This window comes from Leptinotarsa decemlineata, unplaced genomic scaffold, assembly GCF_025532065.1.
Source record: "Leptinotarsa decemlineata unplaced genomic scaffold, Ldec_3_MD MMD2_tig00026328_RagTag_RagTag, whole genome shotgun sequence".
NCBI lineage: Eukaryota > Metazoa > Arthropoda > Insecta > Coleoptera > Chrysomelidae > Leptinotarsa > Leptinotarsa decemlineata.
Genome location: NW_027412688.1, coordinates 17,249,459 through 17,272,203, shown reverse-complemented (window position 1 = coordinate 17,272,203; position 22,745 = coordinate 17,249,459). Strand labels below are relative to the sequence as shown.

General features: G+C 33.8%; 2 protein-coding genes across 6 annotated transcripts in view; both read left to right on the top strand.

The window, feature by feature from the left end:
* The window catches only part of oaf (BRICHOS-like domain-containing protein out at first), a 421,903-nt gene that overhangs the window by 287,664 nt on the left and 111,494 nt on the right, over positions 1 to 22,745 (top strand). The gene's annotated exons all lie outside the window — the stretch shown is intronic.
* LOC111511118 (uncharacterized) lies at positions 921 to 10,949 on the top strand. Of its 4 annotated transcripts, none has more exons than XM_074182421.1 (3): positions 921 to 987; positions 5,928 to 5,977; positions 10,595 to 10,949. In XM_074182421.1, the coding sequence occupies exons 2-3, from the start codon at positions 5,959 to 5,961 to the stop codon at positions 10,933 to 10,935; spliced, it is 360 nt and encodes a 119-aa protein (XP_074038522.1). In that variant the 5' UTR covers positions 921 to 987; positions 5,928 to 5,958; the 3' UTR covers positions 10,936 to 10,949. The 4 variants fall into 4 exon arrangements, 3 of the variants coding, with proteins under 3 accessions (XP_074038522.1, XP_074038521.1, XP_074038523.1); XM_074182420.1 differs by lacking the exon at positions 921 to 987 and adding an exon at positions 1,215 to 1,609; XM_074182422.1 differs by lacking the exon at positions 921 to 987 and adding an exon at positions 3,460 to 3,477.

Genomic DNA, 22,745 nt, shown 5'->3' with positions numbered 1-22,745 from the left:
CGTCTGTGAACGTGATAAACTCATATAATACCGAATGGATTTTCAAATTGAAAACAACCCAACGAAAAAAAAAGGAACCTCAAGACTTCAATATCATGTGTTTGAAAACTCCACAGAGGTAATATAACTATATTTATACATTATATCGACCCCAAGTGTCCCACAATCAAACATCTCATGAATTGAAACTCAATTTCGATAATAACAGCTGGTTAATATTATGAAGAAGTTTGCAGAGCCTATGTTTTTGCAATGAATAACGGTCATAGTCATTTTATATAGGAGTCAACAAGGATTTCTGATATAGATCAGAAATGTGCTTGCTCTCTAAGTTTATGCATGATAGCCAACCCTAATCTGTACCCTTCACGAGAAAGACTGCAACTGATCTGGTACTACATATTTGCTAAATGGAAGATTTCCATGACTATTTCCGATTTTTTTTTAAGGAAGAGATCAGATGGTCTATCAACATGTAATTATACAACTTGTAGATGTTCAACATGTTCACATGGATGCATTTATTCGACTATGAGCCGATCTTCTAACGACAAACCTGAGAATTTCATACCACTTCTTGATCAATTTAGTTTTTGTGAAAATTTTCCCAATGTTCTTCTGAAATGAGACTCGACATTTTCCTTTTTTGAAGTATAGGCTTTTGTATATTAAAAAAAATAATTTTTAGTAAGATCATATTTGGCTCCAATAAATTCACATGGGCTTTTGTTGAAGAATGAAAACACATTTGCCATTCTGTTCACAAAGTGATTTAAATCCAGGGTATGGTACGAAAGTAACCAAAGTCTTGGTCATGCAGTCGAAAACTAACCGTCTCTGTCAGTATGCTGAAGAAGTGGTTACATTTCGATCACGGCAAATATTGGATGGTCAATGGTCATCCACTAATGTTATTATTCGTGATGATGAGCAACGATAGTAACCACTAATTTATAGTATTACAGGTAACCAATTTCAAAAAATTTGGTGAGTACCAGTTATACTATAATTCCAAAATTTTATTCACAAAATTCTCAGAAATGACTGACGTATTCGCCTTAATCTGTCTCTTGCAGTAACGTACGAAAATTATACTAATCAGATGAAAAATAATGATGAAATTACAACCTCCACAACTGGTTTTTTTCCAATGCAATAATATTCCTGAGAATTTAGTGCCTACTATTATGATCTACAAGTTATTTGCGGATCATACTCCTTATCAATTTTCATGTTAATTTTATACTGTCATAATTAGTCAGGAGTTTTTTCATGGTGTCGCTTTTTCACTGATCAACGAAAATGTTTAAATGTCTAGTGACATTGAACATCTGTCAAGGCACGTTAAGGATGTGTCACTGGGGTACTTACTATCGAAAAAGTATGGCATCATAACCATTTTGAATCTTGAAAATGTCACGACACTACTCGGCATTCCAATATGAGGCAGCTTACAAACCAACGTCTCTCAGAAACTGGGAAGTTCCAAAGTTTTATTGTGACAAAGCTTTTCAGAGATTTGGCCAAACCAGAATTATTGCGAATTCAAGAGGACATCTTCTGCCTGGAGTTACCCGACCACAAGGAAATCCATGGGGATCATTTATTGGTAATGTAATTTGAACATCGTAGTGGTTGAAATGTGATAAAACTAATGAATCATAAAGCGTATCCTTTACATTCATGCAAATATTGTCTATGGGGATATATCGGTTTCAGAAATCAGTAAGCAAAATCGAACCAACATTTTTTTCAATATGACCTAAGTTGTTTCTAAGAATCTCCCATTTTCGGGCTATTCTTTTTCACCTTTTCCCCGATATTATCACTTCTAACTACTGACTTTGGCCTGATTTTCAAGATATCAGTGGACATGGACACTCTCAAAATCATATTCAAATTTATATGAGTAACTGCTTGGAGCCATTATCTAATACCAATATCGAAAGTACCCTATTATACTTTATCTCAAAGCGTTTTCAGATAAGTAGAATTGGAACCTCTGAAAACATTTTTCTTGCACCACTTTTTCCCGACGCTCGTTTTTATAACCAAATCAGCATCATCAGATGATGACTTAAACTATATCTGACAACTAACTTAGAGCTTTTATACAGTGCGGATGTGAATAGCCCCTCCTCTTGTATTTAAAACGGGGTAATACATCAGACGTGGTGTAGGGTCCGGGAATTTTGAAGAGTGACAGTTTTAGAATCCAAAAGCTCCAGAATGCATGCATTAGGCTCATTACGGGTACGAGGAAATGAGAACACATTTCCCGTTTGTTCGGGGATGTTGGTTGGCTGAATATGGAATCCAAACGAACATTTCATTCTGTAACATTTTTTCGAAAACTCCTTAAAACAAAAAACCCTCCTATCTTTTTGAAAAAATATCCTTTAGAACTGACGTACACTATCTGTATATCCTTGTATTTCAATTTCGCTGTATATACTTGTTGCATTGTTCTCGATAGCATAGTGTTTTTTTTTGGTTTTTCTCTCTTTTTCTTTTGTTCTTACGGTTGGATGGAAGAGCAATCTCTGCGATGATTTATCATACGCAAATATTGAATCCTGCCATTTGATTGGTTGTAATTGTATGGAACCATCAACAAAATACATTATTATTATTATTATCATTATTAATATCGGAGAAAATTCACCTAAAAGAATATCATTTCAGTACTTTTCGGTAAGGGAGATGATAGTGTTGCATCACTCGCTACCAACGTTTTTTTTTTTTTTTCATTAAACGAGTGATCTTGTGATACCTCGTTTGATGAATATTTCAATTCTCTATCTACTATTTCATGTGTGAAAATCGATTCAGATCTTCCAAAGCAAATAGCAGTTTTCTATCTATTCGTTTTGCGAACAATCGATAAATATCATAATTTGAAGAAAAAATGTATTCAGACCTCACTCTAGTTCATTCCAATGAATGTTTGAAATGTTACTCATTCATTTCCTCACAAATTTCTTACATTATAGAATGTTTCCAGATTAATTTCATTAGGAGCACCTTTCATTCCAACCATGAGGTCTGAAATAGACTATGGTTGTATACTTTATATTTCACGAATCCCCACAAAAAATATAAGTGCGTCATTTCAGGTAATCTAGCGGGTCATTCTAACACATCATTTTTACGTATCCAAGGGTGTGGATATTTGTCATCTACTCAGTTTCGAACTAGACTAGTATAATGGAGAGTTATCTCATCTTGCTGTGACGTTCCGTCAGTTGAAAACTCATTTGAGTTTGTTCACTATATAAATCGGTAGATAGGAAGAGATATTATCTCAGAAGAACCCACTAGATCAACTGATATGACGCCTCTACATGTTTTTGAAGCGATACGTGGCATTCAAGGGTACGATACACAACTGCAGTGGTTTTTTGAACTGGTCAATAGAAAAAGTGTTGTGTTATCAGGAACATTTCATTCGTAAACAGACTTCATCATCGTCAGAGAGTGAGTTGAAAATATTTTGAACATTCATTGAAATGAACTGAGTGAGCTTTGAAATTATATTTATCTTTTTATCACGAAACCTATATAATACTGCCAATTATTCAGGAAGAGCTAATGCGAATTCTAAAAATACAGAAAGTCTTGGATAGAGAATTAGAATATCAAACGAGGTAACACAAAACCCTTCTTTCTAATTGAAAAAAGATGATAGCGTACCTTTGCGATGAATAGTGCAGCACTAACGTCTCTATTACCGACGTTGAAATCTAGTCACGTTTCGAAGTTAGGAGGGGGGACTATTTACGAAATATTGTTTTATTTTTTATCGGTTTTAATTTCCTATCAATATACTTGTTATGTTACCTGGTGTATATTATGATATCTAATATTTAGTTGGTTTCTCACAGTAATGCTATTCTCTATATTCCAAGGTATTCTCAAATTTTGGAATATTTACTGAAGTGCAAAATCCAAATATTTCAATAAGTCGAGATCTTGAGAAATAAATATAGTTTAAAACAATAACGAACGAAAAATACTAGTATTATTGTGAAAAAAGCGACGTGTGCTTCACAATAATACTTGTATTTTCCGTTCGTTATTGTTTTAAGCTTATTTCAAAAAAATTATTTTTAACTTTTTAGTTCGATTTTCTTCAAAAGCGTGTTTTTCAGTTTTTTCAAACTATATTTATTTTTCACCTTTTTGTCCGATTTATTGTCAAAAATACTTTTTTTTTAAGTTCTAGTATTATAAATCTTCAACAGACGGCGCACGAAGACGGCGTAAAATTCCTCTCAAACAACATAATGAAGTTTGAGCATTGGTTTGAGGTCTTAACTTCTATAGTAATAATGAAATGCAGTAGGTCTACAACAGAGGGCGGACTTGTAAAATTTGTTTCGAAGTAAAGAGAAAATTTGCAGTAATAATTTCAAAAAACAATTCAGTCTTGATGTTTTGATTTGAAATTTCATTAAAATATTAATAGACTAAAAATATTTTTTCAGTGAATAATTTTATTTTTCAAATCAATTTTTTGATTTGATATGTATGTCAAGCACCTTAATTATAATTTTTCGATTTTTTTAAATATTTAAGTAACTGAATTTTTTAGGTGTACAATTTACGATAAAGTTTTCATTGTTGAAATCCTTATTCTGGTTTGCTTTCAAATAATCGAATTAGATTTTAAAATGTATTTTCCGTTTCGTTCAAATCTATTTTCTGTACTGAATCACGGGTAATTGAAAATATTTAAATATTTCATCTGTAGTACAAAATTTTGCTAACAATTCTTAAAACATGTTTCTATCCATTAACTTTTATATTTTTATGCTTTATAGTTTTTATATTCTCATACTTACATTCATGTGTTGCATGAGAATATTCATTATTATTATTATTATTATTTATTTCAATATGTAGCATATATATTATCACTTTCTGACCACCTTTTCACCCCAAAATGCTGAAATCACCAAATGTTCAAATATTACTTTCAATTTGTATAACTTATATTCTTTAAAATAATAACACTTTGACAATAATATTTTATCTTCGACAATATCTTTTAAGTTGTATGTCTTATATTTCTTAGAATAGTAACACTTTGTAAATGAGATTTCATCTTCAACAATAAAGTACATTTTGATTTGATTGCAATAACAGATAGTTACGTACAGCGTCATCTGTTCGCAAATAGATCAAGCAATAATTGATAGTTACGTACAGCGCCATCTGCCTGGGAATAGATCAAGAAATATCAATTAGGTTACGAACAGCGCTATCTGCCCGCGAATAGATCAAGCAATAATGCCGATAATTCTGTCAATACAGATCCCGATCTCAAGAGTTACACACAAACATGCATACAAACAATCATACATACATACATACAGGTGAAGCTAATATAAAAATTGTAAAAAATATGAAAAAGATAACTCTTCAACGGCTTCACCAATACTTCGAATCATTGTTTTGAATGGTGCATCCAAATCTTTGTTGCCATTTTTCCAATAAAATTATTCGATCATGAATAACAGAGATTTTTTGCATAAGGTCATTCTTAGTGTCCGGTCGCCCGGTTGTTTCCATTACACCAACAGTATATGCTGTTCCTCTTTCACTTACGTCGTCCTCCATAACAATTATCGTTTAAGTTGGAAATAATTGCAAAAAAATCGCAAAATACCCACCGTACTGATGAAAATACTGCCAACCGAATACTGAAAAATTCATATATTGTGGTTCAGGAAAAAAGAAAATAGACTACGTATTGGCAAAGTGTCATAGTGGAAAAATTCATACTGTAACACTAAAAATACCTTCTATACTATAAAATTAGTAAGGCTTTGAAGTTTGGACAGATTTCAGTGGTGTCAATTTTTGTACTCTCTTTATACTTACAAAATTTTCATCCATCTTATATATTCTTTTTTTCATTTCAGGTGAGTACACCTTCAAGAGTATGAGCGAAAAATGAGTAGACATGTTTTTGGTAAGTTTTTCAATTCACGGTATTATGATATACCAGTCTGATACGTATTTAGCCGAATTTCATCTTTCTTCTTCCGAAGAACTGTTCTCACAGCAGATACTGACGTGAAAACAACCCGAGCACTTCGTCCGTTGTCTCCCAGCCTTCGATAATGTCTACCGTTGCCTGACGAAAAGTCGGGCATGAGACTTAAGACATTTTTTTATTAATTCACTGGATAGTAACACAATTAAATGACTAGTAAATTAAAACTGAAATGCAATCCAAGAAAATCATCATAACACTATAATGATGGTTATCATAATACTCTGAAGCCTCAGGTACGGAATTACAAAACGTTTTCAACTCTTTTTAAGAGGATGAAAATACAACTCACAAAAATATTGGCTCCGCGTGGCCACTTCTGATTTTGACGCCCCTCATGTTCGAATTTATACAAAAATTCGCGAGTGGAAAACATTCAGGTCACCGTTTCAAAAGCAGTTCCTCTGTTACCTATCGCACAGTTGTTTTACGCTTGAGTGATCTGCTTAAACATCTATCATCACATTTTTCAGACTAATACAGTACAATTGTATTGGTTTGAAAATGTCCTTATAGGACAAAACTGCAGAAACCTGAAAGTTATGTTGATTATTGGTCACTAAAGGAGGATCTCTAGCAACTAATTCTATCTGAATTTAGGTTAATGTCTGTGTATACACATACTTTTCCTTCAATGCTATCAAAACGGTTTACTAACGCTGAATTAGCAGAAAAGAGAATTAACATTGAACCGGATGTTTTTGAGTTACCGACGTGCAGACGGAGGAAAGAAATTCGAACTTGTAACTCGAAAATTCCACTTTTTCTTCGAAATTTTGACTTCAATCTAGAATAATCGACTCAATTCCAGACATTTCTATTTAATGAAGTCGAAATTTCTAGTTGAAAGTCGAAATTTCGATATCAAAATCGTAAATTCAAAATAGAGAAGTCATTATTTTGAATTTAAATCTATAAACATATAATCAAAGAAGTACTCATTTTATTTCGCTTTCTATACTTCCCATTTTTCCGAAACTATCAGATATTGAAAAACTGTGAAGAAATATAGAGCGTCCCTCATTGAAAACAGTTTACCTCCTTATTCTCTGTAAATTTGTTGTTTCTTATGTTGTTATGTGAGACACATTTCTAGGTTTATATAAAGAAAGCTATATGGCATAAAATATCTTATTATTAACATTCCTCTACTCTATTCAGCCACCTCATCTTTTTCAAATAGCAAAAGGGGTCGATACTTTGTGGAGTGTTTTGATCCACTATACGACTCTGTTGTTTTCATTTTTATGGATGAATTATTGAATATTGAAGCTGACTATATTACATAATAATCATATCACAGATATACAATCAATCTTCATTACCCAACGTTTATTTTCGTTATCAACACATTCTCATTAATTCCGGCCAATTCGCCGCCTAGGAAAGTCTTCGCTCAAAAATAAGCTAAAGAGGACAACATTGTGCAGAGGTGACCCTTCTTGATGAAACATCAATTCGTTTTGTGTAAAGTTGTCATCTTTATATAGTACTTGTGATGCACTGTTTAATTTCTTTGGTGTAGTAATAAATATTATTGGAGTTTGTTCCCAACACCAAACCGTTATTTTAACACCTCGACACGTGTTTTGATCACCAAGTGATCATCTTCAAGAGGAAGATTGAATAACCTGTTTGATTTTCCTTTTGAAGGTTATCACTTGGTTATCAAAACACGTGTCGATGTGTTAAAATAACGGTTTGGTGTTAGAAAAAATTTACAGTAATATTCATCTTTTCATGGTATATCAGTTATCTTGGAGTTTATTTCATTGTAAAACGTTTTGAATAATTTTAACCGTTCAGATTACCATTGATTAAATACCCCAATAATATGACCTTGCTTGCACATTGATTTTTTCAGGTTACTGCATACGTGGTTTCCGAAAGGAACGAGTATTTATATCGCTCGAGTACCAACAATTGTGTCTATTTGCGTCATCATCAAAATGAAAAAAAAATAGTGAAAGAGATATTGTACATCAAATTTCTATTCTAATTCATCATGTCGCTAAAATATTTACAGGCACCAAGAATCCAATATATTTCTTTGCTTACGATAGCACACCTGTCTCGTCATTCCATTTGGATTTCAGGACATCAGCTACGGAGGCACATCTTCACCGGCAGCAGGAGGTTGCAAATCTCAATGAGGATCTAGAAGTGATTTCGAATTGGGGTAAAAGTAACCAGGTGCAATTTAATGCCACAAAAACCCAGGCATCGACTTTCTCCAATGTCTCCGAACCGGATATAATAATGTCGGGTTAGACAATTCCGCTTTCTGCTTCTATAAGTTAGGTGGGGGTTAAAACGAACACCAATATGTCTTGGCACAATCATGTCGCTGGAATTGCAAAGGTTGCTTCTCAAAAGCTTGGAACACTGTTCCGAACCAGAAAAAGGTGCACACCTCAGCAACTTTTGATGCTTTATAAAGCTCAAATCAGATCTTCTTTGGAGTATTGTTCTCATGTATGGAGCTCTGCCTCCAAACATACCCTGAAGTTGCTGGATTCCATCCAGAAAAGAGCCATCCATCTGAGTGGAGACGCGAACATCACGTGCAACCTCAATAGCCTGGAACATCGACGAAAGGTTGGAAATTTGTCTCACTCCTATAGATATTTTCACGGGAGATGTTGCTCATCGTTTTGAGGTTAGACTTAGTTCACCTCGAACTTCACTGTTCAAGAACTCTTTCATCTGGAGAACTGCGTTTATATGGAGCGAACTTCCTAAGAACGTTTTTCCAAATGGATTTAATCTCCAGCGATACAAATCCAATGTGAATCGCCACTTTCACACAGCCACCAGTCAGACAGCGCCTTAAGGGTTTTCCTGTAGTGCTTGTGTTTTCTCCTTGAAAATAAAAAAAATTACAGAATAGTACGCCTTGGTCGAAGTCATCTTAATTAGCATCATTAGCATCATCACTATTTTAATATACAAATATTATATGATAGCAACCATTCTCACAAAAGTGTTAACTACATCTCAACCCCTTATTGCGAACTGAATGTTTTTGGTATCGACCCAGTCTGCAGATATTTTTTCATCTGATGTCATTCGCATCTATTGTTCTGACAATAAAAATTGACCAAATCTGTCCTGCAATATGTAAACAATTGCTAGTACGCACTTCCTACATCGACAATGATATTGTCTTATCGGTCCTTAATATTTTACCTTTTCTATTCAAGTTGGATAGATGGTAGAGTGTGAAGAGAATGTTTGTTCTGTAATTTTCTTTGAAAAGAACATGTAGAATCTGCAAACCAAAACTAGTTATGTAGGAAGAATAGAGTCAGGTACATCATTTCTCGAGAACGTATCCATAAAGATGCAAAACGAAAACAAAATCATATTTCCACTGGGTATTTCCTATTCAAAAAAGTATTAGGTGAGTCATTCAAGAGTCAAGGGTCGTGGGGGGATGAAATCAAGAAGATACATCGTATACCAAAAATAGTTTCCTTGGTATAAACTTGGACGTGTCCCGTTGACTCTGACTATAAAATAAATTACAAAATATGGCGCTGCAGAGTTTACCAAATGGTCTTGTTGAATTCTGTATGTGTCATAGATCAGTGGTTCCCAAACTATGGGTCGCGACACACTAGTGGGTCGCTGGAGCAATTTAGGTGGGTCGCGGAAACAGATTAAAAATACTTGATACTTTTGAGTTGTTGTTCCCATTTTGGATAAAGTCTAGGTGAGAGTATCCGGTTCTTTCAAAAATAGCCTTAATAGAGCTGATGGGGTTTTCAACCACATATTTATGTGAGAGGACATTCTTCACTTTGATTTATTTAAAAATATAGAAATAGGCTCAGTGTGAAAAGGACCTGCGTTTAAAGCTTTCAACTTTCAACCCAGATATAGAATCTTTTGTAAATCACATCAATTACATAATTCTAATTTTTTCTTTTTTTGTATTTGTTTAGTTTTAATATTCTGAATTGAAAGCCCTTTTTCGTAATGTATTTTATCTTCAATTATATCTTCACCATTTTATTTCAGAGGTCTATTCCTCAATAGTGTATTTTCACAAAAATAATAATAAAAATATTATTAGTAATGATAATTATACTTGATATTATTTATTATGTGGTTGGTGAAAAAAAATCCACAATGAAGGTGAATCTCCAGACAAAAAAGTTTGGGAAACATTGTAATAGAGTATAACTCTACTCTAAAAAAGGTTGAAGATTTGAACACATTTTGGTTTGAGCATAATTTTGAAACTTATTGAAATACGAGCTTCATAATTTTGGAGTACGTTTTCGAACTATTCAGAGAACGTTCATGGTACAGGATACGAGTTAATTCCACCTTGATATAGTAAGATATCGATCAAAAAGATCTATGTTGACTATTTATCTGAGAAATGTGACTTATCGCTTTTGCCCAAACAGCAAAAGTAAATGAATTCTGTGAAATATTCTGTTAATATTCTTTATTTTTCATATTTTTCCCAATCAATTTTCATTATTAATACTTTTCAAATATGTGATGTTTTCATTATCGAAGGTACATGGGACATGCCGAAATACATCAACAGAAAAATGGCAGACTCGTTAAATGGAACCGAGGCGGCCAAGGAAATTAAAAAATGTAGGAGAAATCGAGTACATCAGGAAAAACATAGTCTTGATCCTAGGAAAAATTTAAACAAATTGATACCCATCGATGATAGTGATAATCCACCGCAAAATATAACAGTTCCTAATGTTTCGGAAGAAGACTCTAAAATTATCCCCGAAAAGGATATTATTGCTAAAGAAAAAGTACACGCAGAAGGTCAACCGTTTCCTCAGAAGAGGATTTTGTGCCCCATACACGATTTGTATGATTCTGGTAAATATAAATAAAATGGTATGCAGTACGATTTGTTTGTTTTACCGTATATGAATTAAGCTTCACTGTATTCTTTCCGTCGTTTTTGAAAATAATCGAAATAGAAAACGAAATTGGCCTTTTTTCATGAAATAATAGGCAAACATGGGATAAGACAATAGAGCACATACTGAAAAAAAGAGGAGTAACGTGGGCAGAAGCGAAGCATTCAAGTAGTAATAGAAAAGAATTGAAATTATTTTGTAAAAATAGTTGTTAAGAAAACTGTAATTTGTGTTTGATATATTTTGATATAACTCACCCTCCACCATATACATATTATATATATATATATTATATATATATATATATATATATATATATATATATATATATATATATATATATATATATATATATCTTCTGGCACTCCTTAAACTGCGTTTAAGGAGTGCCAGAAGATGACAGTACTACCAGCTGTCGAGAGCGCTCGCAGATAATTAATAGAAGATATAAAGCTTCAAATCCTTTTTGTAGAATTTATTATTTTTATATATATATATATATATATATATATATATATATATATATATATATATATATATATATATATATATACATATATATATATATATATATATGTATATATATGTGACTTTAATATATTTTCGTAAAAAAAGATAATGTGGAGGTGGCGTTCAGGTCACTTGCCAGGTTTTCTAATTTCCTTTTTAATGCCAAAGATAAAGAGGACAAGATGGAGAAATCTGGAGTTTATGAGCTTAAGTGTCCGGAGTGCAATTGTGTTCATGTTGGACAATGTGGCTGAAATTTCTAAAAACGGTATGCTGAACGTAAAAGATCCTGCAGACTAAGTAAAAATGATTCGTCCCTTTAAAACTATTATTTGGAATGCAACCACGCACTATATTACAGGTAAACAAAATTCAGGTAATGAAGTCATTAAGGACCGTCTGTTATTACTTACTCTAGTTGTATAGATTTACTAGGGTGAACATTGTCAGTTACTTTAGTTTATTGTATTCGTTTGAAAATGTCCTTGTAGGACGAAACTGCAATAACGTTAGTTACAAGTAAAAGTGCCATAAAAACATACGAAGCTTTAATTAATTCTCATTTTTCATAAAAAAAGGTATGGTAATTTTCAGTAAAATAATTCACTTAGCTATGGCTGCTGCAGCTTCTCAAAAGCTTGGAACACTGTTCCGAACCAGAAAACTATAAACATTTCAGCAACTTTTGATACTTTATGAAGCTCAGATCATACTTTTTTTGGAGTATTGTTCTCATGTATGGAGCTCCGCCCCTAAGCATACCCTGGCGCTGCTGGTTTCCATGCAGAAAAGATCCATCCGCCTGATTGGAGACGCGAACATCACTTGCAACCTTGATAGTCTGGAACATCGAAGAAATATTGGAGATTTTTCTTTCTTCTATAGATACCTTCACGGAAAGTGTTCAAGTGACTTAACACAATTGATGCCACCAAGAGTGGTACATATCAACAATTCGCACTGACTGCGACTGCTCATCGTTTCGAGGTTCAACTCAGTACACCTCGAACTTCAGTGTTCAAGAACCCTTTCATTTGGAGAACTGCATTCATGTGAATAAATTTCCTGAGAACATTTTTCCAATAAGATTTAATCTCCAGCGACTCAAATCTAATGTGAATTGCTACTTTCGCACCGCTCTTGGAGCGCGTTAAGGTTTCTTATGTAGTGCTTGTGTTTTGTCTTTATGAAAAAGTTTAGTCTTTGCCTGGAACTAAACAGAAATGGAGCACGTACTTTTCTAATGAAAAATGGACATGGACATCACGTGGACGTTGACAATGAACAGTATGAACACATATGGAACTGAGCGAATGAAAATCCCACTATTTGGCAATTCAAAATCCATTCCGTGTCTTAACCAGAAATGAAAATGCTTTTTCTTTCCTCAATGAAAATTCAATGAACTTTCATAGAATAATTTTCTCCCATGAAACTTCCGTAGTAGAAAAGTTACATGAATTAAAAAAAGTCAGTTGGTGAAAGTGTTCAAGAAAATAGCGTCGCTTGTTCTATGAAGTGTTTATGGCTAAGAAGAAATCTTAGGCGCAGTCCTTCATGGAACATTCAACAATTAGCATGATAAACTATATCCGAAACTTTTTCGTTCTGAACTCTTGAAATTGAACCACGCAGCTCACGGCTTAACAAATCTCTTGTCGAAACTCTTCAAGAACTAGAAACCCTATTCCGAAATGGCTTTCTCCCGTTCTCATCAGCCAGAATCGTTACGGCGCAACTCTATTGTGATGAATTTTCTCACATAGTTTGCCAACACCCCGTTCCTGACTTTCAGTTCAACGAATATAGGAATCGCTCCTGAAGAAAGATTTAATTGAGTTGATCATATTGGAAAAAGGAATTCGACAATCCACACGGTAAAATAACGACTATACCCAGATTAGGAAAATAAATAACAAAAAATAATTCGGAAGAACCCAGAAGTTTCCATACGTGGTTATGAATATTAATGGTTCATTAGTGAATATATAATGATAATAATAATAATAAATGTCTTCATTCTTTACAACTAATAAGGTTCAACAGGTAATGAACAGTATGGACAAAAATATGAAAACAAAAGGCGAAGTTCAATTTTTATAACGATAAATCGTTATTAATTGCTCTTCCACTTAACCTCAAAAAAAGTCGCTGCGGTGTTATAAGAGCATTATTATAAAATAATACATTCTACTATAATCAAGGCATGGTATGATAAGGATAATAAAAAAATAGATCACTGAGTTTCAAATAAATATTTCTCAAATCTAATTTGAAATCGCTGAAGCCCACTCTTTTTGATTAATTCAGGAATATTATTATAGATTGCGCAAACTTGATAACTGAAACTGCGTCTGAAAAGTTCAAGTCGAAAACGAGGAGGTATTAATAAACCTTTTTTTCTAACATTGAGGTTGTGAACATCTGTCCGATGAGTAATTTATCTATGCAGATATGTTGGGGAATTGGTCAGTATGACTATATGGAAGAGTACTGCAGAAAGAAGGACTCTTCTATTACTCATATTCAATCAGTTTTAAGTTTGTGTGAGATTCTTTGACGTTTTCTTAAGCCGTAGATCAACCTCAAGCAAGAATTTTGAACTTTTTAAATTTTTGATTCATATTGACTAGTTAAACATGGACCAAAGAGCACATCTGCATAATTAAAATGTGAAAGGATTGTTGCCTCACATAATATTGTCCCCAGCCTCAATGAAAATAAATGCACGTTGTAAGAGTATATTCACGTGTTTTTCAAATCTGAGATCGGCATCTAGGAGAACTCACAGACTTTTTGCTTCTTGAACAGTTGTGAGAGAAGTTTCGTTTATACTAACATCAAAATCATTAAGTACAGTACTGCGATTGATTTTGGAGCCGAAAACAATGACGTTATATTCACTATTATTAATAATCAGACAGTGGTTTGAGGCTGCCCCTGTAAAAGCTTTGAGATCTTTATTTATTCCACAACAAGCAGTATCAGTTATTTGTGGAGGGAAGCTATAATAAAGTTGAGTGTCAGCAGCATATAGGTGTATTTTGCAGTACTGAAGACTCTCGACTAAATTCGACGTATATATGGCAAACAGCAGTGGACCCAAAATATACCCTAGAGGAACACCGCGGTTTAATAAAATATATTGGGATTCAACTCCGTCTATACTGACCTTTTACTGACGATTTTCCAAGTATGATTCACAGAGCGAAGGTAGTATTGAGAAGTACTCGAGATATTCCTTCAACTGGACTTCCATTGCTTTTTCCAAAATTTTTGATAAGGTTGGTAATATACTGATTACTCTGAGATCTTTGAAATAACTTGGATTGGTCTTTTTTGGTAGTACTTTTACAATTACACTTTTCCACAGTGCTGGAAACAAATTAGTTGCTAAGCAGGAATTGACAATATGGGTTATATAATATATTATATACGGGCAACAATATGATCAATAATCAGTTCATCACAACCTGCAGCTTCTGTTTTGATAGAAAATAATGATTGGCAAACAAATTGATCATCAACTTCTCTGAATATAAAATCCCCTTCTATGAGCTTATTATTTACATAGATCGTGAGTATTTCCTGTGGTGGATCACTAACAGGTATGAAGTTGATAAAATATTGGTTGATCTCATTTGGATTTTTCAAATTATCGGGAATATCAAAAGATTTCTGCGGTAAAATATTATTAGATTTCAAAGTTCTCCACATCTCTTTAGATTTTTTGTTATCTTAAGTGTGAGTAAAGTTTGCTCGTTTCTCTTGTTTGATCGCTTGATTTGTATAATTTTTCATGTCTTTATAGTATTGTAGATGCACAGCTGACTTTGTTGACTTATACCGTTTTAGAGCCTTGTCCCTGATTGACATCTCTTTCAAGACATCTGTGAGCCAGGGAGCTTTTTTTGGTGACCCTTGAAGTTATCAGCGGCGCCTGTCTATCGAATAATTTTTTCAAACAACTAACCAAAAAATTTACTTTCTCATCAACATTCTCTGTGTCAAAAATTTTAAAGAAAGGTGTTAGAAGTAGGTCTCTCTTGAAGTTTCCTTCATCAAATACTTGAAATTTCTATACTTATGTATGTATTTTAGGCACCTGCTTGATTCCATATATACGCAATTTACAACTTACTAACAAATGATCAGATTCATCACCAACGTCAATAACACTCCTGTCTAACATATCATCTTCCACAGTTATAATTACGTCCAGTAAAGTAGCTGTGCGCTTTGTAATTCTGGTATGGGTGTTTATGATATTACTATGGTTGAATGAGTTCAAAACAGAAGAAATTTTATCAACGTTAGAATTTTGGAAGTCAAGAAAATTGATATTATAAAGTTGGGTACAATCTACTAAGACTATCTTCAAATTCATTCATGAATATAGTAACATCCTCAGACGGAGGTCTATAGATTACTCCTATAGCTATCGATTGTTTTTTATTTTAATTTTGATCCAAAGCTGTTCACAAGTTTGACCCACACACAAAATAGTTTCACTGTGAATATTATTACGTACATAAATACAGACCCCTCCTCCTCTTGAAATTCTGTCCACCCGGTAGAGTTTATACCCCTCAATAGCAACCTGGTTCTCGCCAGTATCGCTAGTAAGCCATGTTTCACATATTGAGAATATATCGAATTCGTTATCTGAAATAAGAATTTTCAATTCCAGAAGAGAGGGTAACAGCGACCTTACATTAAGACATCCTATTTTCAAGTAGTTAACACTAGCCATGCCTTTTAGCAGAATCCTAACCTATCGGGAAATAAAAACTGTATCAGTTGGATACTCTGCCTTTTTTAACCTAGGGTGCGACTCAACTGCACGAGATACTGCCGAGTTAAAAATAACTGAAGGTTCACTATGCAAAATACATTTAATAATTAATTAGTGTGAATGATAGTAGTAATCTGTTTCTGTTAAAATCTGCTGCTTTCATTATTTTAAATTGCTCTGTTGTTAGATCTTCTCTTATCACTACTCCCGTTTTCTTGAGAAATTTTTTGTTATTGTAAATCATGGTCTTCATATAATTGTTACATAACTCAACCAATAATGGTCGTGTTTCTGACCTATCACATTTTCCAGTGCGATAACAGGAATCAATATCTGCTCTACTTATATCGATATTCATTTTATTCTTACAGAAATCACGAATAATTTCAGAAGAATCTTGATTTTCTTGCTCTTTTATTCCATAAATTCTAAAGATTTCTACTCCTCATGAACTGCTCTTGTTTTTCAATAATAGTCTTCAACATATCTTCTTGAGTTTTCACTTTGACAAGTAATAAGTTTTCCTGTTTCAGTTTATGTATTTCTTTTGTGAATCTTTTGCAAATTGTTTCTGTTATAGTTTTTGTCACCTGCTCAAGGAACTCGGTGGAAGTACACAATTTGGTCACTAGTGTTTTCACGACTGCTTGCAGTTCATCTTCGCCCTTCTTTGGTGGCATATTACTAATAAACAATTATGAATATTCACTCACTACCGTTTCTTTTAAATTCAACAATGTCCAATTTGAGTTAGTATCATTAACAATTTGTTTTCTGATTTTCAAAATATATTTCACGTAGTTTATAACAATATTATAAGCAGCACGTCGACAGATACGTCTACTCCATAAGGCACATAACAGCGACCTGTTACAAAATAACAAAAATTAAAAATGTACGGTGGGTTTTTATAAACGCTGCAGCCTCCTGAACAGTTTTCCTGAAATCCTAATATTTATCTTCTTATAAATTACGGTATCAAAGCCGAACATACAAAATTGAAAATACACCGTTCACGGTGTATAAATGTATCCACCACATCTGCTGGTTCAGAATATAAACTTTCTCTCGGACAAATCAGAAAAACGTGTCCATAAAATTCGGATCATGTTGTTCATGCAATAGACTACACGTCGTCGATTTTCTTTCGGGATTTCTCTCATGTGTGCGCCCTAATATTTCTCATCACGTACTCCTGGAAATCTTATACGATAGCGATGTTCAACTGTTGAAAACATCTGTCGGTAGCTATACCAAATAGTCAGAATGGAAAACGTCTTTTGGACGTGTTGTCTAACACATATGACGATACCGTTTCCAAATTCTCCTCATTTTCTCATGTGATAAAGTTAAAGTAGCATTTTGTTATGTTGTTAATATACAGTAGAATGTGGCAAACCGTTATTTTAACACCTTGACACGTGTTTCGATCACCAAGTGATCATCTTCAAGAGAAAGATCAAACGGAGTTTGATGTTGAGAAAAAACTCCAGTAATATTGAGTAATCTGCCATTTTTTCCATAATTACAGAAAAAATAACAGAAATATTCATACTTTCCAATACTTCATTAATCGATGGATCAACATTGGTTTCTCATTTTTCAAGAACAGAATTTTAGGAGGATATTTTTACTGATAGAAGATGTTTCAACTATCCATTCCATTTACTCATTATTCAATTATTTTCCTGTTTGAACAAAAAAATGCATTTATATTTAGTTTTAGGATTATCAATTATATTTCAAGTAAATTTGGGAAACAGATAATATAATATGATGATTTAGTGTTGGTATTCAAGATAAAGACGGATTTTCACAAGCAGGTTGCCAAAATTGCTGTAAAACAGTCACGATTTTCTCGATTCTGATGAACTCCAATGGGTAGCAACGATGTCTTATTTTTCCAAATCTGTTTTATATCGGAATTCTTAATTTGATAATCAATCAATTAGTTGCAACATGCATAGAGTTTCAAGTAGTAAAAAATGTATGAAACAACTTCTTATGTCCCACGCTCATGTTTCTATCAAAAACCAATTTACTCATTCACCATCATGTTTGCGACCTAGAAGAAGATAAACACATAAAAGAAGCGATTCATATAAAACGACTTGGAGTGGAGGTAGCGATTTGAACATTGAGGAAACAATAAATCTAAAGGTGCGTATTCACCAAAAAAACGAGCACGAGCGAACAAGAGTGAACGAGCATTCTGCATTAATAATCGTCTGGTGAGTACGGGCTAGCGAGCGAGCGAACGTATGCTTGTTCGCGTTCAGAAAAGATCGAGAAGAAGACGGTACATCAAAAGGTGCTCGCACAAAGTAGATGGATCAACTACGACTACGAACTTGAATATATTTGCTCTGGTGTGGACGAGACATCAATATGTCGAGCAAACACGAGCGAACACGAGCAAACATACACGAATGCTCGCTCACTTTTTTGGTGAATACGCACCTTAAGTGAAACCCGAGCCCAAAAACAGAACATTCGCGATATATTATCAGAGAGTTTATTCTGAACTTAACTACTTTCTTCATTCATTCGGAAGTTTACCACATTTTTTGCATAAAGGTGAACATATAGGGAGTCAAAAACCTTTCTTTTCCAAAAATTGATATCTAGTCAAATTATACCCCTCTAAATTTGGAGGGATTTCAACTTATGGACTGGACTGATATCTGTAGATGCCAATCATTCATGTCATTGAAACATTGAAAAACTCAAGATCGACAGTATCAAAAAAGTTGTAGTTGATGAAAAATCGAAAATAAAAAGTACAAAAGTTATGTGATTCGAACTGAATCTAAAATGAAATATATGAAACAGATGAGTCGATGAAAAATCAAAAAACAACAATGTGTGATCTTATATCTCGGTCTCCAAAAATATTTCTGAGCGCTACGAATTATGGCAATAATTAAATGCCAAAAAAAACCATTCCAGTGATTTTGTCATTTCATGTAAATATTGTTGTTATAAATGTTAACTGGATTATGAGCTGCTTAATTATCGAACAAATTCATTATTTCACAAATCCTGAAATAGTCAATTATTATTTTCAAATGCCGTCTTCGTATTGCTTATTCGTAGTGTTGAATCTGAACAGGTCACGATGTCGTGTTAGCTTTGTAGAGCGCGTGTAGTATTCGGACGAGATTTTAGGACAAATTTGCAGTAGATTCGGAGAATTATCAACAAAATTCTGGCACAATTGCAATTCTGAAATAAAAATAATAATGTGTGTGTGTATGTTTTCAAAATGAAGTTAACTCTACCAAAAACCAACTACTTGAAGTTTTACAGACAAAAACATTTGAAAAAGTGTATGCCCTTGAGAGTATAGCTGAAAAGTATGGACAAACCATATTGAGACTTCCCCCCTATTTATGTGTTTTCAATCCCATCGAGTTGATTTGGGGAAAATTGAAACAAAGCATCAGGTGTAAAAATAATTTTCCAAAGTTTGATAAGAAGGTAATAGAGCTAGTTAAAGAAGAAGTATCTAATTTGAATTGAAGGGGTTATATTTTTAGGAGTGATTAATTTTTGGGAAAGAAATTTTTTGGCTTTCTACTACTCCATCTTGATACAAAAAACAAGGATGAGGGAATCTTCCAAGGATAGGAAGGAAGTAATCAATTTAATAAGTAACTATATACATGGATGTGGAGATCATACAAAGAAGTAACTTTCAGACACAAACTGAAAGAAAGTCCTCCTGAAACAGCTACTTTCATATAAACATTGAATTACACGAAAGAAAAAATTCTTTCGAAGCAAATACTTCTATATGAACACTAAATTACACAGAAGATACTTTTCTCTACTCAGTTTGTATTTCAAACATTCGTTGTGGAATAAAAATCAGATATCATTCACATGAGTTCTTTTCTAAATGAATGGTGATAAATTGCACTTACATGGAACACTGTCACCCTCACTGGTATACACCGATGTTTCGCCTTAAGACACTTGCCGAAAGGGTTTTCAGTACCAAATTGGATAACATTATAGAAAATACACACAGTTCATTCATGAATTACGATTTTTAATGTCACGGAATAAGCTTGATCTGCTTATGTCATCAAGTTAACATTATAGAAAATACACACAGTTCATTCATGAATTACAATTTTTAATTTCACGGAATAAGCTTGATCTGCTTATGTTATCAAGATGGAGTAGTAGAAAGCCAAAAACATTCTTTCCCAAAAATTAATCACTCCTAAAAATATAACCCCTTCATAACCCTTGAAAATAACAATTATATTAAGCAACAATAAACCTGAAATGAAATGATACATGAACCATGGGAATACTGAACTAGACGCCTTTCTGAAACACATCAACAGCGTGAGACCTTCCATCACTTTCACAATGGAGAAGGAAATCCACAATGAATTGCCATTCTTAGACGTTTTGGTGAAGAGGACCGACACTAAGTGGGAAACATCTGTATACCGAAAACCCACTCATACGGGAAAGTATCTGAACCACGAATCCAACCACCATCAATCGACAAAAAGAGGAATCATCAAGACTCTATTAGACCGTGCTTTTGGCCTCTGTAATACAAAGGAAGGTCTCGAGAAGGAACTAGACATCATCAAAAATGATCTTCAGCGGAATGGATACTCCAAAGCGATGGTAGAAAAGACTTTGGCTAAAAGACAGCAGGAGCCTCGCAAGGAAGAGAAGCCGTCACAACCAGTGCTTGCACTTCCCTACATCAGAGGATTATCGGAGAGGATAAGAAGAATTGGTTCCAAGTACAACATTAGAACCTGTTTCAGATCCGGTAACACTATCCGTAGCAGCCTCACGAAAACCAGGCCCCCAAACGCGGACTGCGATTCCAAGAATTGCATTTACCGGATACCCTGTGAGTGCGGAAAATCCTATATTGGTGAAACTAAGAGGCCATTGAATGTTCGCATTGCCGAGCACAAGAAGCACACACAGCGAGGAGAAACCAGCAAATCAGGAATAGCAGACCATGTTTGGACCCATCAACACAACATCGAGTGGTCCCAAGCTGAGATCTTGCACAGAGAGGAACATTGGTTCAGGAGAAAATTTAAGGAAGCCGCATACATGTTGTCCAACAACGTATTCAGCCAGGCCAGCGTAGATATACGAAACATATGGAAACCCATCATCAAACGAAAAATGACCAACTCCCGCCAAAACGGTCATCTCTCACGGAATCAGTGAAGCGGAAAATGGAAAGTAGAGAAAGTGAAAGTATTTCAACGACCTATAAAATAGTCATCTCTCGGAGGAATCAGTCCAGTCATCACCCGAAGACGATTGTAGATACCAACAATCGAAACGTCGTGAACTAACGTGACTTGGAATCTCTACACTTTTTTATTTTTTATTATTTTCTTTTTTCATTCCTTTAATATTTATTTATTCAATTATTATATTTTCACTTGTAGGTTATTTCACTATCATTTCATTTCAGGTTTATTGTTGCTTAATATAATTGTTATTTTCAACTATTCTTTTTGATTATTCTTTTTTACTTGTTTCAGGGATTTCAAATCATTTTATATAGTAGACAATAGAAGTCCGAACTAGTGAAATTCATCAGAGAAAAGTATCTTCTGTGTAATTCAGTGTTCATATAGAAGTATTTGTTTCGAAAGAATTTTTTCTTTCGTGTAATTCAATGTTTATATTAAAGTAGCTGTTTCAGGAGGACTTTCTTTCAGTTTGTGTCTGAAAGTTATTTCTTTGCATGATCGACACATCCATGTATAGAGTTACTTTTTTCAAAATTGATTACTTCCTTCCTATCCTTGGAAGATTCCCTCATCCTTGTTTTTTGTATCAAGATGGAGTAGTAGAAAGCCAAAAACTTTCTTTCCCAAAAATTAATCACTCCTAAAAATATAACCCCTTCAATTCAAATAAGATTCCTCTTGGCTGGGATTAAATCAAATAGGTGAATGAATGTCATTACGATGTCATCGATGACATAAGCAGATCAAGCTTATTCCGTGACATTAAAAATCGTAATTCATGAATGAACTGTGTGTATTTTCTATAATGTTAACTTGATGACATAAGCAGATCAAGCTTATTCCGTGACATTAAAAATCGTAATTCATGAATGAAGTGTGTGTATTTTCTATAATGTTATCCAATTTGGTACTGAAGAGCCTTGTGGCAAGTGTCTTAAGACGAAACATCGGTGTATACCAGTGAGGGTGACAGTGTTCTATATGAGTACAATTTATTACCATTCATTCAAAGTAGAACTCATATTAGCTAGTGTGGTGGTTATTTTGTGGCAGACATTTATTAGAACCTTCCATGAGGGTACGTTCGATAACATTTTTTATGTCGTATGCGTATGTTTTTTAGACAGTATTGAAACTCATTTTGGTATAACAAGTGCTGTACTTTACTTTAAAATAACTACTTCACCATTTCAAGCACGTCAACTTTTTCAGAATATATA